At 43.1% G+C, this 22,996-nt stretch overlaps 1 protein-coding gene across 1 annotated transcript in view; it reads left to right on the top strand.

Annotated features, from left to right (window-relative positions):
• Positions 1-22,996, top strand: part of LOC126241313 (toll-like receptor 2 type-1) — a 149,541-nt gene that overhangs the window by 120,499 nt on the left and 6,046 nt on the right. Inside the window, exon 11 of the mRNA XM_049947997.1 lies at positions 15,536-15,740. Coding sequence (XP_049803954.1) covers positions 15,536-15,740 — 205 coding nt within the window. The remainder of the gene's footprint in view (positions 1-15,535; positions 15,741-22,996) is intronic.

The raw sequence follows: 22,996 nt of genomic DNA on the forward strand, positions 1-22,996 counted from the left end.
TATTGGTAGAATGTCTGTCCCGCGACGGCACGTGAAAATACGACAATACGCAAACTGAAGCTAGATAATGAAAATCACTTGAAATGATTTCATGGTTACGCGCATCTCGAGTAACTTAATACGGCACCCGAGGCTGTTTGTAGCAGTGATACCGACGCGACGCGACTGCCGACACAGATGGCGTGTTATTCAGCGTCTGGAGTGAACTGGGGCCTTCCTTCCTCGCGCAACGTTCTTATATATAAAGCCGCGGTGCGGACGGCTAAGGGAACGCCTGATCAAATCGGCTGTCCCGACTAGCCGCTGGGCTAGTAACGCACCACTTCAAGTTACATAATAAATTATAGCTTCTTTTGCTGATGGCCGATGAAGCTCTTAATTTAAACGTGCATTCAGCACGCAGGTAAGTATTGATAATAAAATTTTGACGTGGCTAAGTTAAATATTTTGGGCGAGAGAATTAATTTAATTACACTGCACGCAGCAGATGAGCTCTGAACTGTCCCTTTTGAGATCCGCTATCGCTATAATTTTATAGGTATTCAAAAGAAACTTTTCACATCTTCATATTCATAGCGGACCTCCAACCTATTTAAATCTAAACATCCTAGCCTTATTAATTAGCCTACTTAATCTATCTTGCTTCCTTCAGTTTTGAGACGAAAACCACAAAATCATGAATCTCCACTAAAATCTTAATCTGTGAAATCCAAAGTACTGTTTTTATTAAATCATTATGAAAGGTGAATCTAAATATAAATTTTGAAGTCTCTAGCTCTTTTCTGTTGCGCCTATGATTTTTACAGAAAAACGTCCAAATTTCGGAAATGGCTTAAGTTATCGAACTGATATTCAACACACATTAATTTAGTATTATTCCTGACATGCTAGAAAAGTTTTAGGTTATTTGCTTGATTTTTAAAGTATTGCGCAACATTTATGACGTCAGAGCTAGTTACAGGACTGGCTGGCACACAATGGAAAGACTGATATGCATTTACAACAGCGTGAGTAGGCTGCTTCCCTACATCACCCTCTACTTAAATTTTTTTTGTTCTTGAATGTTAATGAATGAAAAAAAAATTTAATTACAAAAATGGAAGCAAGAGTACAGCTTAACTTCCTATGAAAATTTAAAAATTGAAATCTAAACATATAGAAACATTAAAAGAAAACTGATTACCTACAGTAATTATTTAAATTATGGGCATGTTCATTGCCTTTTAAACAATATCATTCAAATTTCAAGCAAGGTCAATGAAATATTTTGGCATACATATTGCCTTAGACAAACAAACACATACAAATTGAAAATTTATGAAAATCTTAGATCCATTAAATACATTAAATACATTTTTACATACACAAATTCAAAGAAAATAACATGATACATAAACAGATGATTATCTCTTAGCAGTCTTTTCTAAACCTGAAAGAAAAGTACACAAATAATTTTTACACATGTGGTTGTAGCCGCTTTGGCTGGCGTCCTACACTTCCATTCACGAGGGTAGAGGAGGGGAAGTTGCTATGGTGTGCATCCTTCTCGATCACTCTAAATTACATGGGGAAAGGGGGGGGGGCGTCACTGTGAGTTGTGTCCAAGTCACTCCACGCTTTCACGCAGCTACCAGGCTGCCATTATCTGGTTTGTCCTGTAGAACAAACAAAAAGAGTGCCTCAGACTCTGTTCACTTAATATCTATGGGTGGGTCACAATGAAATGGGGATATATATACATTTTATCCTTCAATATTTTGCTGGAACAAAGTTAACATAACTTTTTCAGTATTACTCTCACGGTTACTTAATTGTCATAAAATCGTTAAACAAATGGCTCAAAACGACTTTAGTCATGTACTAGAGAAAATTTATGCTCCTAAGGCATACAATCATAAATCATATTTAATCTGAATTTATTATTTCTGGGTCGGAACACTGAACCAATGCTCGGTACATTCCTGATACATTTGTATTGCATTTATTTAGCTGACTCATCTTCAATTACCTTATTTTTAGAGATAGTATGAGTATAATTAGTGGTTGTTTTCTCAGCTTCTTTGTACATGTGAGTAACTTTTGGTAATAGCACAGTTGTGAGTGTTCAAAACACACTACGTTTAGTTGACTACTAAATCCACTTATTGGTCCTCTGCTGTTGTCAGTTCCACATCTGCAGTTAGGTACTTTCTTACTTTGAAGTGTATTTATGCTGAGCTAAAATAATGTTTTACGTCTGCCATTATGTTACTTATTGACTTTGCTAGTGTATGTACTTATTTAACACTCACTCCATTACAATTTTAAAGCATAGGATAGCACATTTATTTCATATCTTTAGTGTATTGCAGCTGATCAGTTTGCTCACGTGGCAACCCATTTCCACTCGATCGGACGCTGAAACCACAGGTAGTCTCTCTCAGACCTACCACTAAAGTGCATCAAGTAATTATGGACGAGCGTAATGCTAATTCCATTAAACCTATAGGACACCATGAGCTGCTCTGTCTCATCTAACATAAGGGTACCTATGGTCGCATTCACGCCTCCAACTCATAAACTCAATACGTGTAGGTGTATCCTGTCACACACTACACCAAAATAACGGCCAGCTCCAACCTTATAAATACTTCAGGGATGTGTCCTTCACGTCTCAACCACAAACACTGCTCAATTCTATTTCACTGCCATTCCATGCTACACCAGGTGAGTTTATTCTTACAACATATCTGCATATTTTTCATAACACTAAGCAATCTCTTTCTTACTATTTATTAGTTAGCTCTAATGCATACACTAGGTTTCACTACCACTTCAGATCCTGCTTGTACATGCATTTGTACATCTTTTTAAAATATTATTGTGGGACCATTTCCAATAAAACAACACTTTGTACTTACTATTTTACCAGGGTTCTATACATAATTGTTACTCAAATACATTTGTATCTTAATTACGTCATACTTCTCTATTGTTTGTCACTATTAGGTTTGTCACATTAGGTATTTTTCTTCACTAATCGGTAGATAGAATGGTTACATAACTCATGGCTTGATAGCCATGACAGAAAATTTTCATGTGTTGGAAAGAAGAGGTCGAAATTTTAGGTGGATAGAAAAGATGAAGAAAGAGTGAGACCTGAAATGGGAAAGAAGATCTCACACAGCTGGGACTGCACAGCTGCCACACTGTGTAGAGGTTACAGAACAACCTCCTCCCTACAGCATTCATTAGCTGAATGCTGGCTTAATAGTCATACCGGAAGAATTTAGTATTGGAAAGAAGAGGTCGAAATTTTTGTGGATAGGAAAGATGAAGAGTGAGTGAGACCTGAAATGGGAAAGAAGATCTCACACAGCTGGGACTGCACAGCTGCCACACTGTGTAGAGGTTACACAACAACCTCCTCCCTACAGCATTCATTCATAACCTTTGACCATGCCACGTCGATCTGAAAATACTTTATGATGCCTTTTTAGAACCTGTCTCAGTTCTTCCTTCTGATTGGCTGAAATCTTATCGATTTCCTGCAATTTAACTTCTATTTTGTCCAAAATAACTGCTTCTTCTTCTTCTGTGTTCAGCTTTCTTGTACTAAGATTAACACCATCGTCCCAATATCTCCTATTTTTCAAAACTCGTATAGGCAGCTCCCAAGTTTCATCATCAGTTACTACATGTTTATTACTAAAAGGTACTATACTTACTCCGGTTATTGGCAAGACCATTTTTAACTGGCTTCTTTCAAAGTCAACAACACTCTGATATTTTGACAAGAAATCTATGCCAATTAAAACCTCAATACTGAGATTGTTTACAATTAAACATGGATGATCAATTAAATTACCATTTATGTTAAAGGGCAGTAAAGCTTCTTGCTTTACCGTTTTTGACACCTTGCCAGTAGCACCAATTATTCTTAGTCCTGATACCCTCATTACTGTAAGCTTGTCTTTACCTGGTAATGCATCAAAGAAGGACTGAGATATTGCACTCACCTCACTTCCACTGTCTAAGAGACAACGTACATTGATACCCAACATATTCACTATTATTATAGGGTGGCTTATTCTAGGTTGTACAGATGGTTCCTCAAATTCATCTAATAGTTCCTTTTGGATTTGTCTCCAACTAAAGTGATCGACATCTGTCTTCATTACATTTAGGTCACAGTGTGTAGGGGTTTCCTGAATTACATTTTCAGCTGCCTTTTCCAGTCTGTCTATTAATTTTAAATCGAAACACCGCACGACTTCATTACATTTAGTTTGCTGAACATGACCCAAATTACTGTTGTCTGAGCGATTTTGTGCCTCCAGACCGGGCATAACATTAGTTACAGCTAAACCACTTTCACCATTATCGTCGGTTTCCTTCTCAAGTGACAACTGGTCACAGCTACTGGGGTCCTCGACCCTCAACAGCCTACCCTCTACATCCTCACTTATCTCCTGTCCTGAATCTATTAGTACATTATCAACATCCTGCCCAGGCACTTTGGATAAGAGCACATCATCTTCATCGTAAATATAAGCATGAATTTCTTCTGCTTCTTCACTTGACAATTCAGTATTTTGTAGCTCCTCCCTATCATTACACTGCTGCGCCTTCTCTTTCTCTTCCCACTTAGAAAGCGTCTCTAACACGGTATCTATCAAATATTGTGAGTGATCTAATATTTCTGTTGTATCCTTAGGTGCTACCGACTCTTCATCCACATGTTCAGTTTGAGTATTCTGATCTGTCTTACCAATTCCCTTAACTACTGGCTTAGGAAAAGTAACCGCCTGGTGAGCGCCAGTGTCCTCATAGACGGGAACTAGTTTTCCTGCCTCGGCCTACTGCTGTTTCCTTTATTTTCATTATAGTTAGCTGGCATAGCATTGCCTTCTGCACTGTTGTTTACCTGCATAATTCTGTTAGGAACAACATTACTGTCATTTAGATGCCATTGTTGGTTCTGATAATTATTTCCCCAATTCCTACCTCTCTTAGGATGGCGAACACCTACTGTTCTGATGTTTACATTGCCATTTTGTTCGTTCCTAAAATTACTACTATTGTTATTAGCATTTCTGTTATTACGTGCTTGCTCCTCATTGGCAGCAACACGTTCTACACGTTCCAGATACTCAATGAAACGATCCAGATTGTCTCTAGGGGCAGATATAATTCTAGTTTGCCAATACCATGGCAGTTTGGCTTCAAGACCTAGTATAATCATTTCCGTTTTTAGCTTTTCCGCCAAATGTGACAAACGTGAGATCCATGACCTAGCAAACTCTTTAATTGATTCCTTGCCTGCATTGAAGCGTTTTCCACTCCAAAATTCTCTCAACACTTCATTTTGCTTATTACTAGACCAATATTCATTAATAAAAGCTGTTTTAAACTCCGCTAATGTTTTACACTTCAACATAACATCAGCTGACCAACGCATGGCGTCACCTGCTAAATGGCTTCTAATAAATGAGATTTTCTCTCGTTCAGACCAAGTTGGTGGAATCACATCTTCAAAATCGTTCCAGAAATCTAGCGGGTGGATATTTTTATCTGGATCGAACCGCAAGAACTGCCGACACCCGATAAAAGCGGCGTTTGCAGCTACAATTTGTTGTATACTACAATTACCAGAAGTTACTGAAGCTACTTTACTCTCAATGTTAGCAATGTTAGTACTAATATTTTCTACTTTCATTTCCACATTATCTACTCTTTGCGCAATATGAGTAGTATCAGTTTTGATTGCATCTACGTCAGCTTGACATATGTTTACTTTTATATTAACATCTTTAAATCTATCTGAGCACAGTTCAGATTCTGCCTCGATCTTTTCTGTTAACTTGTGCTCCAGCTTCGCATCTTCCATTTGGAAGTCTTTGCGAACCTCAGCAACTTCGGATTTAACTGTTTTATACATTTCAGAAAACTGTTGAGCAACCGTTTTCTTAATATCCTCATGACTGTAATCAATTTTATAATTTAAACTATCTAGATCCTCTTTCAACTTATTGCAACCAGCCTTGAAGGTATCGTCCATTACCTCCAATCGTTTATTAAAATTAGTTTGGCTGGCCATAATCTCATACTTTAATTCAGCATTACTACTTTTGACCTCAGATATTTGACTTTAATTCAGCTGTCATTTTTGCATTACTGGCTGACATTTTTGCATTACTGGCAGCTATTGCTTGTAATATAACATTTAAATCAACAGCCCCAGTATCTTTGGGTTGCTCATTAGCTGGCTTTTTATCACACTCAGGTGACGAAAAACTAGCTCCAATACCAGAATCATCAAAACTAAGTGAAACTTCAGATTGATCAGTTATATCTAACTTCTCCTTCTTAAACTCTACCATCTCTGATGACTGTTTCATTTTTAATTCATCAGAGAAACTATCATCCAATAAATTTACAATTTCTACTTTCTGCTTTACTACAGGGGTCTCTATTATTGAATCATTGCCCCTTCGCACACTACTGTCAGGAGACAATACTTCATATTTCACTTTAACATTACTACTTTCATGCATGTTTATACTTGAAACGTTGTCTGAAATTACAGTTCCCTCAACAGACATAGGTTCTAATTTAAGTTTAAACTCAGTTTCTTTTGGCGGTTCCATCGCCGACAGTCTTTTAGTGCAGGTTAGTAAAATTTTTAACAGCTTTTCACTTAACTTAGTTCCTTCTGCACGAAGTTGTCGGCGCGGCGTACCAGGATTACTGATGCGACGTGGCACGTTGAACTGCAGACGGCACTCCGTGTGTTTGCGTGGCCCGTAATTGCAGGCGCGGCTCCGGCTGCTGCAGCGGACGACTGCGGTACGGCAAAACTGGCTTCTCGCGATGCCGGCAGCACCGCTAGACTCAGTGCCAGCTCCGTCAATCCAGATGCGTTGTTAATCCAATTGCGTCGTCTCGTCCACATGCACACGTGACACTTTCACTGTTCTATTACTCGGCTGCGTGTCGCATTCCACTCGCGAATCCGAATAGTTAAAAATCACTTTCACTTAGTTGATTTCTCGGCCGATGCACCATATGTGGTGTGGCGGTTAAGAAGGGAAATATTGTTGTTGCTGTATAAATGTTTGGTTGTTGAATCAGTTTCTGGCTTTTAGAATGTTGTTAATGCTGTCTTTCGCCGTTCTCAACACTGGCTCTCTATTTACTTTTTAGCCCCCAGAAAGTGATTTAACAAAACGTGAAGCCTGTAATTAGAGTTCCTAGCGCCCACTTCATCTGAGAGTACCATTATAGCTGCAGCTTATAGCTCTGAGGAATTAGGAGATTGTCCGGGATTTATAATCAAAAACGATATTTCAAAATAGTTGAGTATATTCTGAAATTCACTGATAAAAAAAAAACACAAGTATCCATACAGCCTAACTAACAGAGCAGTTCAGAGTCTAATGCGCTGATGCAACTATAAATGTCCGAATTAAATGTTAAAAATAATGCTCGCCATAATTTGATGAGAATACTTCATCAAACGCCACGCTAAATTATTGGTAGAATGTCTGTCCCGCGACGGCACGTGAAAATACGACAATACGCAAACTGAAGCTAGATAATGAAAATCACTTGAAATGATTTCATGGTTACGCGCATCTCGAGTAACTTAATACGGCACCCGAGGCTGTTTGTAGCAGTGATACCGACGCGACGCGACTGCCGACACAGATGGCGTGTTATTCAGCGTCTGGAGTGAACTGGGGCCTTCCTTCCTCGCGCAACGTTCTTATATATAAAGCCGCGGTGCGGACGGCTAAGGGAACGCCTGATCAAATCGGCTGTCCCGACTAGCCGCTGGGCTAGTAACGCACCACTTCAAGTTACATAATAAATTATAGCTTCTTTTGCTGATGGCCGATGAAGCTCTTAATTTAAACGTGCATTCAGCACGCAGGTAAGTATTGATAATAAAATTTTGACGTGGCTAAGTTAAATATTTTGGGCGAGAGAATTAATTTAATTACACTGCACGCAGCAGATGAGCTCTGAACTGTCCCTTTTGAGATCCGCTATCGCTATAATTTTATAGGTATTCAAAAGAAACTTTTCACATCTTCATATTCATAGCGGACCTCCAACCTATTTAAATCTAAACATCCTAGCCTTATTAATTAGCCTACTTAATCTATCTTGCTTCCTTCAGTTTTGAGACGAAAACCACAAAATCATGAATCTCCACTAAAATCTTAATCTGTGAAATCCAAAGTACTGTTTTTATTAAATCATTATGAAAGGTGAATCTAAATATAAATTTTGAAGTCTCTAGCTCTTTTCTGTTGCGCCAATGATTTTTACAGAAAAACGTCCAAATTTCGGAAATGGCTTAAGTTATCGAACTGATATTCAACACACATTAATTTAGTATTATTCCTGACATGCTAGAAAAGTTTTAGGTTATTTGCTTGATTTTTAAAGTATTGCGCAACATTTATGACGTCAGAGCTAGTTACAGGACTGGCTGGCACACAATGGAAAGACTGATATGCATTTACTACAGCGTGAGTAGGCTGCTTCCCTAGACCCGGCACGAATCCGCCCGGCGAATTTGTGTCGAGGTCCTGTGAACCGGCCAGTCTGTGGATGGTTTTTAGCTTGTTTTCCATCTGCATCGGCGAATGCGGGCTGGTTCCCCTTATTCCGGCGATTGCTGCGCAAACAAGTTCTCCACGTACGCGTACACCACCATTACTCTACCACGCAAACATAGGGGTTACCCTCATCTGGTGTGAGACGTTCCCTGGGGGGGGGGGGGGGGGTCCACCGGGGGCAGAACCGCACAATAACCCTGGGTTCGGTGTGGGGCGGTGGAGGGGTGAAGTGCGGTGTGGTAGTCGTCGTGGGGTTGTGGACCACTGCGGCTGCGGCGGGGACGGCGCCTCTCCGTCGTTTCTAGGTCCCCGGTTAACATACCATACAGTTCATAGAAGGGGCCAGTGCCATAGAGTACTCTTTATAGAACCGAATTGGTACTCCATCTGGACCTGGTTTCGTGTTTGCTTTCAAATCTTTCAGTTGTTTTCTACGCCAAGGACGCTTTTTACTATGTTGTCCTTATGGGAGGCTGTCCGATGGTCAATTGACGGTATGTTTGTACGATTCTTCTGTGTGAACGATTTCTTGAAGGTGAAATTTAAAACTTCTGCGTTCGTTTTGCTATCTTTAACTGCCGCACTAGACTGGTCAACGACAGAGTTAATGAAAGCCTTAGACCAGTTTAATTATTTTACGTAGTGCCAGAATTTTCTCGGGTTGTCTGTCAGATCTTTTGGTACAGAATTGCGATGGTAGTTGTTGCGTGTTTCGCGCATAGATCTTTTCACATACTCACTCTCATCTAACGTTTGGTTGCCGTCATTCGTGCGTTCTGTTCCGAACCGTGAGTGCAACAGCCTCTGCTTCCTCAGAATCTTCCGAATTTCGTTATTAAACCATGGCGGGTCTTTTAGATCCTATATCAACTTATTAGGCACATAACTCTCCAGACCAAACTTGGCCCATAATTCCTTTAGGTTCGTCTTAATGGAACTATGTGATGTTAATTCAACACCTAAGTGAGATGCTAACAACTGTTTCTCTGCTCTGTCAGCATTCTTGACTAATTTATTAACTTTCATAACCATAGTTTCTATTTATATCAATATCGCTAATCCCCATTTCTATACTGATATTGTCGATAAGTCTCGGCCTAATTTTAGCTACAAAGTCTAATATATTTCCATTGCGTATGGGCTGCCAAGATAGCTGCTCAAGACGGTTTTAAGAAAACGTGTGCAAAAGTATTTCGCATGACTGTCTGTCACTACCACCGCAGTGAATCCGTAAACATTCCAGTCTATACGCGGAAGGTTTAAGTCAGGTCCAACTATTACTGCATGATCTGGGTATTAACGCACTGCACACTGTAGACTCTGTTTGAATAACTCTACACCTGTCACAGCGGAGTTGGGTGGCCGTTAAGAAACAGCCAAAAATGAACCTGGATTCACCAACATCTGTTATACGCACACAGGTCACACTCAACTTTGATCTCAATAGAGACAATATTTTTGTCAAATGCAATGAACCTCAACTGCAGTGAACAGTGTCTTTACCCTGAACACGGTTTGACTCCCCCTGCTGCTTATCGGCTGGCGATGTTCATCAGAGTGCCTAAAACTACCGTCTATCCTAAGAAATCCTTTTGTGCGCTCCACAAGTACTCTGCTACCGAAATAGCTACTCCCTTTTCGTAGTGAACCATAAAAATTGTCAATGTAAGTCCTACAAACTCCCACACGATAACGTAAATCTAGAAATCTCTATCCGAGACCTTCACAGAGTCGGCAAATACTTTTGTTGAGACCCTCCACTCAGCTCCAAACCAAAGGACCCTGGTCAGCTCTGGGAAGAATGCCAGCAGTCTTCACCACCTCCTCCAGCCACCTGTATGAACTGAGGGTGGCCTCAAAAGCCATGCGACAGCCATCGTTGGTGCCAACGTAAGCCACAACTTGTAGACGATTACACCCTGCACACTCGACAGTAGCTGGCGAGTGCGCCTCCGCATCACGGATGAGGCGCACCAGCAGACATACCGAGTACACATTGGCCTTCTTTCAGAACCTGAACGCCATCTTCCCAGGGGGCGCCAAAACACACCTAGCGTTGGCGCTCCCAATAACTAGTAAAACGGTGCCTCTATGTGCCTGCTCGGACCCTGCTAAAGAAGCAGCCATATGTCCACTCACAGGGTGAATATTCGAGGCCAGGCAGCCAGTGTCCACACTGGCCCTCTGCCTCGAGCGACGCAAATATGTTAGCAACAGCCACTGAACGTAAATGTGTTGGCAACAGCCACTGAACGTGGTGTGTAGGGGGATCCACCACATTGGTTACACTGGGATGTGCCTTGGAAGGAGAGCCCTTGCAACGCACCTGATTCTCCGTCACCACCACAACCCAAGGCAGCAGCCTGAATGTGGCTGGCTATAGCCAAAACCGCATTGAGCAGTTCGCAAACTGAGGCCAGCTCCTCTGTATCCGCACATGGCATGCACACATCCCAGCAAGACTAACTGAAAATGTAAATTCTGAAATCAGGCAGAATCCTAGATATGCAACTTGCTACCCTCCTTATGTGTTACCAGTGGACGCTTATGCGCTGATGAGCTATCCAGCTGGCTGTTCAGTGAGCAACTTAAAAAATGTCAGTTCAAATAGTTGCGGTCCTTTTCAGATTGGTAAGACATCATGAGAAGATATGAAATTTCCAGTGTTCCTACTGTATACAGCAGGGCTTAACAACTGGCCAGTTTTGAGCGCGAGTACTCGCGTCTGCTTAGGCACGTGCTCGCGAGCAGGTGCAAGGTCGCGGAGTAGGGAGGGAGGGGAGGGAGGGGAAATGCGCGCGCACGTTTGAATAGGGCCGCAGCTTGCCTATTGAAATAGCGCTGACTGTGTAACGTTTAAAGTACTACGATCAGCTCTAACAGTCACTTCGCTGGTAAAGAATCATGTCAAGTCGCCGTTGTGTAACCCCAACCATGCTTTCGCAGTTGGGACGAATTGTATCTGTTTACAGAAAAAGATGGTGTTGCAAAATGTTTAGTATGTCACAAAACGCTGAATTCTTTTAGGAAATTTAATTTGCAGTGACATTATATGTCGTACCACGCGAAAGACTACGGAAGTGGAAAATGTGATGGACCAGATCGTGCACAGGAAGTTATTAAACTTAAAAGAAAGCTATCCGAAGAAGATCTGGACGACGAAGGAAAATCAACTGAGGCAGCTCTCAGAGTGAGTTACAAAATTGCTTTGCTTTTAGCAAAATCCCTGCGCCCCTTCACTGATGGCGATTTAATAAAAGAATGTTTGGTAGTTGCAGCGGAACATTTGTGTCCATCTCAAGTTGAACAGTTTCGGATTGTGCCATTATCTAACATGACCATTATGCGTCGCATACAGGACATGGCAGACGACCTCCAGAGCCAGCTTGCAAATATCTGTATAGATTTTATGGCTTGATTCGTCCTGAGCTGCAACTAGAAATTCTTGACCTGCAGTGTGACAGAGAATACAGAGACAAATTTCAGAACAAGAAAAACATTTTGGAATTCTACAGACACTTCCCTCAGGATAGATTTCCCAGTTTGCACAAACTGGCGGCTACAATAATATAAATGTTCGGTTCCAGGTATGTTTGTGAACAACTGTTCTCTGCAATGAAATGTAACAAGACGCGCCTGAGAAACGCATTGTCTGTTCGAAATTTAAACTGCACGCTGCGCCTACGATGCACAAGAACAATTACTCCGAACATAGACGCAATTGTAAAGGGCAAAAAGTACAAGATAATCGAGAATCCCACACTTCAGTGACACCTTTTATTGTGTAATAGTTCACAAATTAATACGAATGTAGAGGCATACACTAAGCTAATAAAATTATGTGGCACGTGTATATTCTCCTTTATTTGTTTCAATTGTCGCAGTAATAATTCGTGAGTGATATCCCTGCAGGTGGCCGCGGATTTATATTGACTGGCGGCAGCTGTTGTGTGCCCCACGTGACTCTCCCCACTCTCCACTTTGGTCCTTTAGTGGGGATAGCGTGCTCGCGCTGCTCCGTGCTCGCGCCTTGCTGCTCACAGCTTGCTCCGCGAGCACGTATGTTGTGAAGCCCTGGTATACAGGAACACCAATCATATAAGTTGCGTGGACATCACAGAAACATCATGTAGTACCCATATTCCACCCAATAATCAAAGGACGAGCTGAGCTCCTTCCAAAATCCAGGAATGCTATGGACAGTTGTCAATTACTGTAATGCATGCGAGTGTTCCTGTCAATATCTCGACCAGGTGGAGTGCTGTATATCTAAGTTTTACGAGAATCAAATATGGAGCGATGCCTCGGACAGGAAGTCAACTCTGCAGTGCGCACCACAGTATCAAGGGAGAAGAGTTTTTGCCTTCGAACAGAAACAGTTGACATTTCGTTACGATAGGATTTAACCTTCAGTCTTCAACAAGGAGCTGGAAATCCGAGCAAATGACGATGTTTTCAATCTATGAGAGTACGTGAAAAATATTCGAGCGGAGTGCCGCTTTAGCGCAAAGTCGTAAGGACGGCACCCCTCCCCCCCCCCCCCTTTACAACACCATTCTCGTCAATCGCACCCCATGACACTGTTTCAAGGCACGGCGTTACCCATGGTATTGCTTGGCAGAAGAGGCTACGTCCAACAGTTACAAATCATTTTGGCCAGTAGAAGTCTGACAGTTCCCCTTAAGATGACCAATTGAAATCTGGATGAAGAAATAGAGACTCGTTTACATATTCCTTCAAGACAACGCTGCGTTTAGGTGATGGGCTATAATGTAGAATTGATAAATGCTGTTACTTAGACGTCAAATTACAGTTTCTGTGAGGCCCGCAGGTTGCCTCATCTCTATGTATACCAAGGTTAACAAATTTCGAGAATTATCTAAGTCGCAGAAAAGTCAAATAAAATGTGCATATGACATATTTTGCCGTTAAGTCTCATTCTGAGGGGTTTGGACATCTCATGAATCCAGCCCCGAACACAGCAAATCCTCAAGCCAGTCAGGAGATGGACGCAGTTCCCATAATCGAGATTCAGCAACGCTAACTACAAGATCGAAAAAAATGGTTCAAATGGCTCTGAGCACTATGGGACTCAACTGCTGTGGTCATAAGTCCCCTAGAACTTAGAACTACTTAAACCTAACTAACCTAAGGACATCACACACATCCATGCCTGAGGCAGGATTCGAACCTGCGACCGTAGCGGTCGTGCGGTTCCAGACTGTAGCGCCTTTAACCGCACGGCCACTCCGGCCGGCAACTACAAGATCGGAAGATGCTGACTAACTGAGACCGTATTAACGCCTATAGCTGCTAATTAAACAGCTTTATTCACTACCAGTATATCTGACAATCTTCAGATAAAAAAGTTGAAATTAGTATCTGTGTGTAAGCAGCGTATCTAGTGTGTACTGCCCCGATTATAGGTGGTTGTTTTAATTCCCTTTAAACGACCAATTTCAGTAAACTGAATGGAAGAAATCTACACGCCTGAATCGGTACGTCGTGAAAACCAGTTATTATGTCAAACAGCAGGCACAAGTAGACGGGTAATAGGTTAGTATGTTTTAGCCTCGGCTTGTTTCATACATCAGTGACTTCCACAGTTTGCCGTGTTATTTGTGTACAGTGTAAGCACAATGGCAGTTGAATCTGTATAGATTCGTGGGGTTAGCGAAAGGCAATCGGAGTAATACAGCGCCGGCCGCGGTGGTCTCGCGGTAAGGCGCTCAGTCCGGAACCGCGCGACTGCTACGGTCGCAGGTTCGAATCCTGCCTCGGGCATGGATGTGTGTGATGTCCTTGGGTTAGTTAGGTTTAAGTAGTTCTAAGTTCTAGGGGACTGATGACTACAGATGTTAAGTCCCATAGTGCTCAGAGCCATATGAATTTTAGTAATACAGCCACATGATGACTGAAGTAATAATCGTACGTGGATGTGGGTAGTTCAGTCAGCGTACTAGTGTTATGGATGGTTACTGGTGAACTGTGGCTAGCCTGTATCGTTAATGAACTACTGACACACAAACTCAACGTCGAGTTTGAACCTGAGGACAGTCATGTCAAGCGAAACAGCTTGTGAATAATGTTTTGTATCTCAGCTGTAGAAAGTGTTAGTCACAATGTCATTTCTGTGATATATGTCAGGTTCTTATCTAATTTTCTAATTTCTTATCAGTAGTTCCCATTGCTTAATTCTGGTAATTACAGTAGTATATGTTCTCCACATCTGATTATCTCGCTATTAATATTCCAGCTGGAAACACACATTGGAATTTCTCATATGGATTTAGATCATAAAAGATCTTTTATGCCAACGAGTAATTTTGTGCTAGCCCGCCCGGTTGGCCGTGCGGTCTAACGCACGGCTTTCCGGGCGGGAAGGAGCGCCTGGTCCCCGGCACGAAACCGCCCGGCGGATTTGTGTCGAGGTCCGATGAACCGGCCCGTCTGTAGATGGTTTTTAGGCGGTTTTCCATCTGCCTCGGCGAATGCGGGCTGGTTCCCCTTATTCCGACTCAGTTACACTATGTCGGCGACTGCTGCGCAAACAAGTTCTATACTCACACGTACACCACCATTACTGTACCACGCAAACATAGGGGTTATACTCGTCTGGTGTGAGACGTTCCCTGGGGGGGTCCACGGGGGGCGGAACCGCACAATAACCCTGGGTTCGGTGTGGGACGGCGGAGGCGTGAAGTGGACTGCGGTAGTCGTCGTGGGGTTGTGGACCACTGCGTCTGCGGCGGGGACGGAGCCTCTCCGTCGTTTCTAAGTCCCCGGCTAACATACAATACAATACATACAATTTTGTACTGCTGCTTGTCCTAGTACTTCTTACATTTTTTGAGCGTCATTACTTTGGTCGTATTAGAGAGTGAGAGACATGTGACATGCTTCTGATCCTCGATGCGTGTAAGCAGCAGCGCGGACCGCGCCTGGGTGGTCGGAGAGCTGCTGCAGAAGCTGGAGCACGCCGGGGAATCCCCTGAGGAGCTGGCGCTGCGACTCTGCCTCCACGAGAGGGACTTCCCGCTGGGCTCGCTGATCGCGGACAACATCGTGTCCTCCATGCGCAACAGCCGCTCCACCGTCATCGTTCTCTCGCAGGCGTTCATCGACAGCCAGGTGAGCGAGAAAAAGCCACATTTAGAATCCACTGAGCTGTGTTTGTTACGTGTCAGCTCAGATATTATAGTGATAGGCAAGAATAAAGATTCTAACGGCCATGCAAAGATTTTTAATGCTACGTGATCCGAATCAATATTTCAGATGTCATTTATAGCACATACTTTCCTATTACAGAGAACAGCAGGTGTTGTTGTGGTCTTCAGTCCAGAGACTGGTTTGAAGCAACTCGCCATGCCACTCTATCCTGTGCAAGCTTCTAACCTACATACTCCTTAATCTGTGTAGTGTATTCATGTCTTGGTCTCCCTCTACGATTTTTACCTTCCACACTGTCCTCCAATACTAAATTGGTGACCCCTTGATGCCTCAGAATATGTCCTACCAACCGATCCCTTCTTCTAGTCAAGTTGTGCCACAAATTTCTCTTCTCTCCAATTCTATTCAATACCTCCTCATTAGTTATGTGATCTACCCATCTAATCTTCAGCATTCTCCTGTAGCACCACATTTCAAAAGCTTCAATTCTCTTATTGTCTAAACTATTTATCGCCCTTGTTTCACATCGACACATGGCTACATTCCATACAAATACTTTCAAAAAACTTCCTGACACTTAAATCTATCCTCGATGTTAACAATTTTCTCTTCTTCAGAAACACTTTACTTGCCATTGCCAGTCTACATTTTATATTCTCTCTACGTTGAACATCATAATTTATTTTGCTCCCCAAATAGCAAAACTCATATACTACTTTAAGTGTCTCATTTCCTAATCTAATTCTCTCAGGATTACCTGATTTAATTCAACTAAATTCCATTATCCTCGTTTTGCTTTTTTTGATGTTCATCTTATATCCTCCTTTCAAGACACTGTCCATTCCGTTCAACTGCTCTTGCAGGACCTATACTGTCTCTCACAGAATTACAATGTTGTTGGGAAACCTCAAAATTATTATTTCTTCTCTATGGATTTTAAGACCTACTCCAAATTTTTCATTTGTTTCCTTTACTGCTTGCTCATTATACAGGTTGAATAACATCGAGGCTAGGCTACAACCCTATTTCACTTCCTTCCCAACCACTGCATCCCTATCATGCCCCTAGACTCTTATAACTGCCATCTGTACAAATTGTAAATAGCCTTAGGCCCAATGTATTTTACCCCTGATACCTTCAGTGCAGTCTTCCTCTGTGAAACAGCTTTAGAAAAAGACATTTAGTATTTCGACCTTTAGTCTGTCATCATCTGTTTCAGTACCATTTTGGTCACAGAGTGTCTGGACATTTTGTAACAAAACAAAATGTCCATACGCTCTGTGACCAAAATGGTACTGAAACAGAGGATGACAGACTAAAGGCCGAAATACTAAATGTCTTTTACCAAAGCTGTTTCACAAAGGAATACTGCACTGTAGTCCCTTCTCTAGATTGTCGCACAGCCGAAAAAATGATAGATATCGAAATAGATGACAGAGGGATAGAAAAACAGTTAAAATTGCTCAAAAGAGGAAAGGCCGCTGGACCTGATGGTATACCAGTTCGATTTTACATAGAGTACGCGAAGGAACTTGCCCCCTCCCCCCTTCTGAAAACAATGTACCGCAGGTCTCTAGAAGAGCGTAGCGTTCCAAAGGATTCGAAAAGGGCACAGGTCATCCCCGTTTTCAAGAAGGGACGCCGAGCAGATGTGCAGAACTCTAGACCTATATCTCTAACGTCGATCAGTTGTATAATTTTGTGACACGTATTATGTTCGAATATAATGACTTTTCTGGAGACTAGAAATCTACTCTGTAGGAATCAGCATGGGTGTCGAAGAAGGCCATCGTGTGAAACCCAGCTCGCGCTATTCGTCCACGAGACTCTGAGGGCCATAGACACGGGTTCCCAGGTAGATGCTGTGTTTCTTGATTTCCGCAATGCGTTTGATACAGTTCACAAAAAAATGGTTCAAATGGCTCTGAGCACTATGGGACTCAACTGCTGTGGTCATCAGTCCCCTAGAACTTAGAACTACTTAAACCTAACTAACCTAAGGACATCACACACATCCATGCCCGAGGCAGGATTCGAACCTGCGACCGTAGCAGTTGTACGGTTCCGGACTGCGCGCCTAGAACCGCGAGACCACCGCGGCCGGCGTTTGATACAGTTCCCCACAGACGTTTAATGAACAAAGTGAGAGCATATGGACTATCTGACCAATTGTGTGATTGGATTGAAGAGCTCGTAGATAACAGAACGCTTCATGTCATTCTAAATAGAGAGAAGTCTTCCGAAGTAAGATTTCAGGTGTACCGCAGGGGAATGTCTTAGGACCATTGCTATTCACAATATATATAAATGACCTTTCGGATCACTGAGGGTTTTTGCGGATGACGCTGTAGTATATCCAGAAGTTGTAACAATGGAAAATTGTACTGAAATGCAGGAGGATCTGTAACGAATTGATGCATGGTGCAGGGAATGGCAATTGCATTTCAATGTACGCATGTGTAATGTGCTGCGAATACATAGAAAGAAATATCGTTTTCATTTAGCTACAATATAGCAGGTCAGCAACTGTAAGCAGTTAATTCCATAAGTTACCTGGGAGTAGGCATTAGGAGTGATTTACAATGGAATGCCCATATAAAATTAATCGTCGGTAAAGCAGATCCAGATTGAGATTCACTGGAAGAATCCTAAGGAAATGCAGTCCGAAAACAAAGGAAGTAGGTTAAAGTACACTTGTTTGCCCACTGCTTGAGCACTGCTCACCAGTGTGGGATCCGTACCAGACAGGGTTGATTGAAGAGATAGAGAAGATCCAACGGAGAGCAGCGTGCTTCGTTAGAGGATCATTTAGTAATCGCGAAAGCGATGATAGATAAACTCCAGTGGAAGACTCTGCAAGAGAGACGTTCACTAGCACGGTACGGGCTTTTGTTGAAGTTTCGATAACATACCTTCACCGAGGAGTCAAGCAGTATGTTGCTTCCTCCTATGTGTATCTCGCGAAGAGACCCTGAGGATAAACTCAGAGAGATTAGAGCCTACACAGAGGCATACCGACAATCTTACTTTCCACAAACAATGCGAGACTGGAATAGAAGGGAGAACCAATAGAGGTATTCAAGGTACCCTCCGCCACACACCGTCAGGTGGCTTGCGGAGTATGGATGTAGATGTGGATGCAGATGTAGAAATATCAAAGACAGTATTCCGGTCAATATTGTCAAAAGGTTTCTCTGAGTCTACAAATGCTATAAATGTAAGTTTGCCTTTCTTTAATCTATCTTCTAAGGTAAGTCGTAGGGTCAGTACTGCCTCACGTGTTTCAACATTTCTATGGAATCCACACTGATCTTCCTCGAGGTCTGTTTCTATTAGTTTTTCCATTAGTCTGTAAAGAATTCGTGTTAGTATTTTGCAGCTGTGAATTTGTAAACTGACAGTTCGACAAATTGGTTACCTGTAAACCCTTGCTTGCCTACTCCCGGTGCCTTGTTTCGACTTACGTCTTTCAGTGCTCTGTCAAACTCTTCACGCTGTAGCATTTCATCTTCATCTATGTCTTCTTCCACTTCGAAAATACTGACCTCAAGTACATCGCCCTATGGAAATCCAAGATCTCACTTACGTAAATAAAACAAATTCTTGCCCTGGTATCACTTGCCAGACATTAGTCCTACAAGGCTGTTGCGCTCTATGCACAGGGTATTTGAGCGAACACGTATAGACACTAGAAATATCTTCAACACCCACAGAATGTATTGAACTTTATTAGTTTACAGCGTTGGAGGCATATTGTGAAATCCGAACTGATCTTCTCTTTCTTATAATACTTAGCATGGAAGAATTAAACAGAAGACAGAATGAATTAGACTTACAAATTACGCGCTAAAAGGTAGCCCTGTCCCACAGCAAACGATTGCATAGAACTTAACACAACAAATTGACTTGGAAGGGTCTTACCGGTAATTTGGTGCACTATACAAGCTATTCAGTATCATGAATCTACATCGAACGTAAATGATTCATCAGAACAGCGTGTTGCTTCTAATGTGGTTCTGGTACAAAACATGTCTTATTACTCCATGAACTGTTCACTCTAGTCCCCTATATTGTTTAATGGTTTATTTCCTCTTGAAACTAGAAGCACATGGAGAAGACTACAGCCAAGGCCTGTAACTGGCTGAAAGCCAACCGCCCATCAAAGACAATGTTCCCGATGCAATCGCGATGCAAAGTATTTACAAACGTACCAGAATCGATGTATAACAATGCTGGCTAGTTAAATACCTGTCAGACAGCTGCAAAATACATATCACTGATCTTAAAAAACATGAAATAGGTTGCCTCTAAAATGAAAGAGCCCAAAACAGACTCCTGTGAACATGTGCTCTTTCATATTTTTCGTTTCCTGTGATATCACTCTGATTTGCTTGGTACTTAGTTACGAATCGTCCTTTACAGTATGAGCCCCACTTAATACCCCAGCTCCTACACTTCATTTTCACATTGCCTCATACACTCCTGGAAATGGAAAAAAGAACACATTGACACCGGTGTGTCAGACCCACCATATTTGCTCCGGACACTGCGAGAGGGCTGTACAAGCAATGATCACACGCACGGCACAGCGGACACACCAGGAACCGCGGTGTTGGCCGTCGAATGGCGCTAGCTAGCTGCGCAGCATTTGTGCACCGCCGCCGTCAGTGTCAGCCAGTTTGCCGTGGCATACGGAGCTCCATCGCAGTCTTTAACACTGGTAGCATGCCGCGACAGCGTGGACGTGAACCGTATGTGCAGTTGACGGACTTTGAGCGAGGGCGTATAGTGGGCATGCGGGAGGCCGGGTGGACGTACCGCCGAATTGCTCAACACGTGGGGCGTGAGGTCTCCACAGTACATCGATGTTGTCGCCAGTGGTCGGCGGAAGGTGCACGTGCCCGTCGACCTGGGACCGGACCGCAGCGACGCACGGATGCACGCCAAGACCGTAGGATCCTACGCAGTGCCGTAGGGGACCGCACCGCCACTTCCCAGCAAATTAGGGACACTGTTGCTCCCGGGGTATCGGCGAGGACCATTCGCAACCGTCTCCATGAAGCTGGGCTACGGTCCCGCACACCGTTAGGCCGTCTTCCGCTCACGCCCCAACATCGTGCAGCCCGCCTCCAGTGGTGTCGCGACAGGCGTGAATGGAGGGACGAATGGAGACGTGTCGTCTTCAGCGTTGAGAGTCGCTTCTGCCTTGGTGCCAATGATGGTCGTATGCGTGTTTGGCGCCGTGCAGGTGAGCGCCACAATCAGGACTGCATACGACCGAGGCACACAGGGCCAACACCCGGCATCATGGTGTGGGGAGCGATCTCCTACACTGGCCGTACACCGCTGGTGATCGTCGAGGGGACACTGAATAGTGCACGGTACATCCAAACCGTCATCGAACCCATCGTTCTACCATTCCTAGACCGGCAAGGGAACTTGCTGTTCCAACAGGACAATGCACGTCCGCATGTATCCCGTGCCACCCAACGTGCTCTAGAAGGTGTAAATCAACTACACTGGCCAGCAAGATCTCCGGATTTGTCCCCCATTGAGCATGTTTGGGACTGGATGAAGCGTCGTCTCACGTGGTCTGCACGTCCAGCACGAACGCTGGTCCAACTGAGGCGTCAGGTGGAAATGGCATGGCAAGCCGTTCCACAGGACTACATCCAGCATCTCTACGATCGTCTCCATGGGAGAATAGCAGCCTGCATTGCTGCGAAAGGTGGATATACACTGTACTAGTGCCGACATTGTGCATGCTCTGTTGCCTGTGTCTATGTGCCTGTGGTTCTGTCAGTGTGATCATGTGATGTATCTGACCCCAGGAATGTGTCAATAAAGTTTCCCCTTCCTGGGACAATGAATTTACGGTGTTCTTATTTCAATTTCCAGGAGTGTAGTTCATACAGTTTACTTTCTAACTAAGTCCCTGTTGCGCGTCCAAAATTGTGGCGTCACTTGGCTTTAATATCTAGAAAAGAAAGACCTAAATCCAGCAGCTCATCTTGTCTATGTCAGAGCAGGAAATGAACAATTATAATGATATGTTTTCAACTTGCGGAACTTAAAAGTTATCACGATGCTTGCTACCTACCACCGAGTTACGATAAAAATGAACTGGTTTGCAACTGTACCCCAATCACCACTATTTTTTTTTTATCCCCTGGACATTAAAACAAGGTGGGACGCGGTTCTTAATAGGGAGTGTAACCACCATGGACACAGTGCGTACTCTGCCATGTGCTCCCATGCTTGTCACAAGGTAGATAAGGAGTTCTTCTGGTAGGGCGTTCGATTCCTCCATCAGCACGGTTGACAACTAAAAATGGTTCAAATGGTTCTGAGCACTATGGGACTTAACATCTGAGGTCATCAGTCCCATAGAACTTAGAACTACTTAAACCTAACTAACCTAAGGACATCACACACATCAATGCCCGAGGCAGGATTCGAACCTGCGATCGTGGCGGTCTCGTGGTTCCAGACTGAAGCGCCTAGAACCGCACGGCCACACCGGCCGGCGGTTCACAACTGCTGGACGATAGTTTGCACATGTGGAATGATGTAATATGTCTCCCCAAGTCATCCCACATGTGCTTGCAGCAATTTAAGTTGCGAGAACGGGCAGACCAGTTCATTCGCCCAATATCCTCTTGTTGCAAGAAATCCACCACCTTCGCTGCTCGATCAGTCGCCCATTATTGTCCATAAAAATTAAGCCAAACCGCAAGTCCTTTCTCGCAATGGACTTGCAAAATAAATAAAGTCCCGACACTTCCGATACACGGTCATTTGCCATTCAAATTCAAAGACCTTCAGGGATTACAAATTAGTTTTCTTGAGAAAGAGCTCCATACTCCACTATGTCCCCATCAGCAGGAAGGAAGGAAATTGAGTGTTTAAAGTCTCGTCGACAAAAAGTTCATTACAAGTGAAGCACAAGCTCCGATTAGAGAAGGACGGAGAAGAAAAGCGGCCATGCCCTTTCAAAGGATACTTTGCGGCATTTTCTTGGATCGATTTAAGGAAGTCACGGAAAAACCTAAATATGGATGGACGAATGGGTGCCCAATGTTCATTATATGTCACGTCAGTCTCAACACCCAAATCCAGTGTGCAACAGTTTCCCCCCACTATATCTTCCAGCTTGGTTCCTGTTGGTTGTAGCTGTCACCACTTATCTACCATGCCACTTATTCCCAGTCTTGTGC

Source organism: Schistocerca nitens, chromosome 1, assembly GCF_023898315.1.
Source record: "Schistocerca nitens isolate TAMUIC-IGC-003100 chromosome 1, iqSchNite1.1, whole genome shotgun sequence".
NCBI lineage: Eukaryota > Metazoa > Arthropoda > Insecta > Orthoptera > Acrididae > Schistocerca > Schistocerca nitens.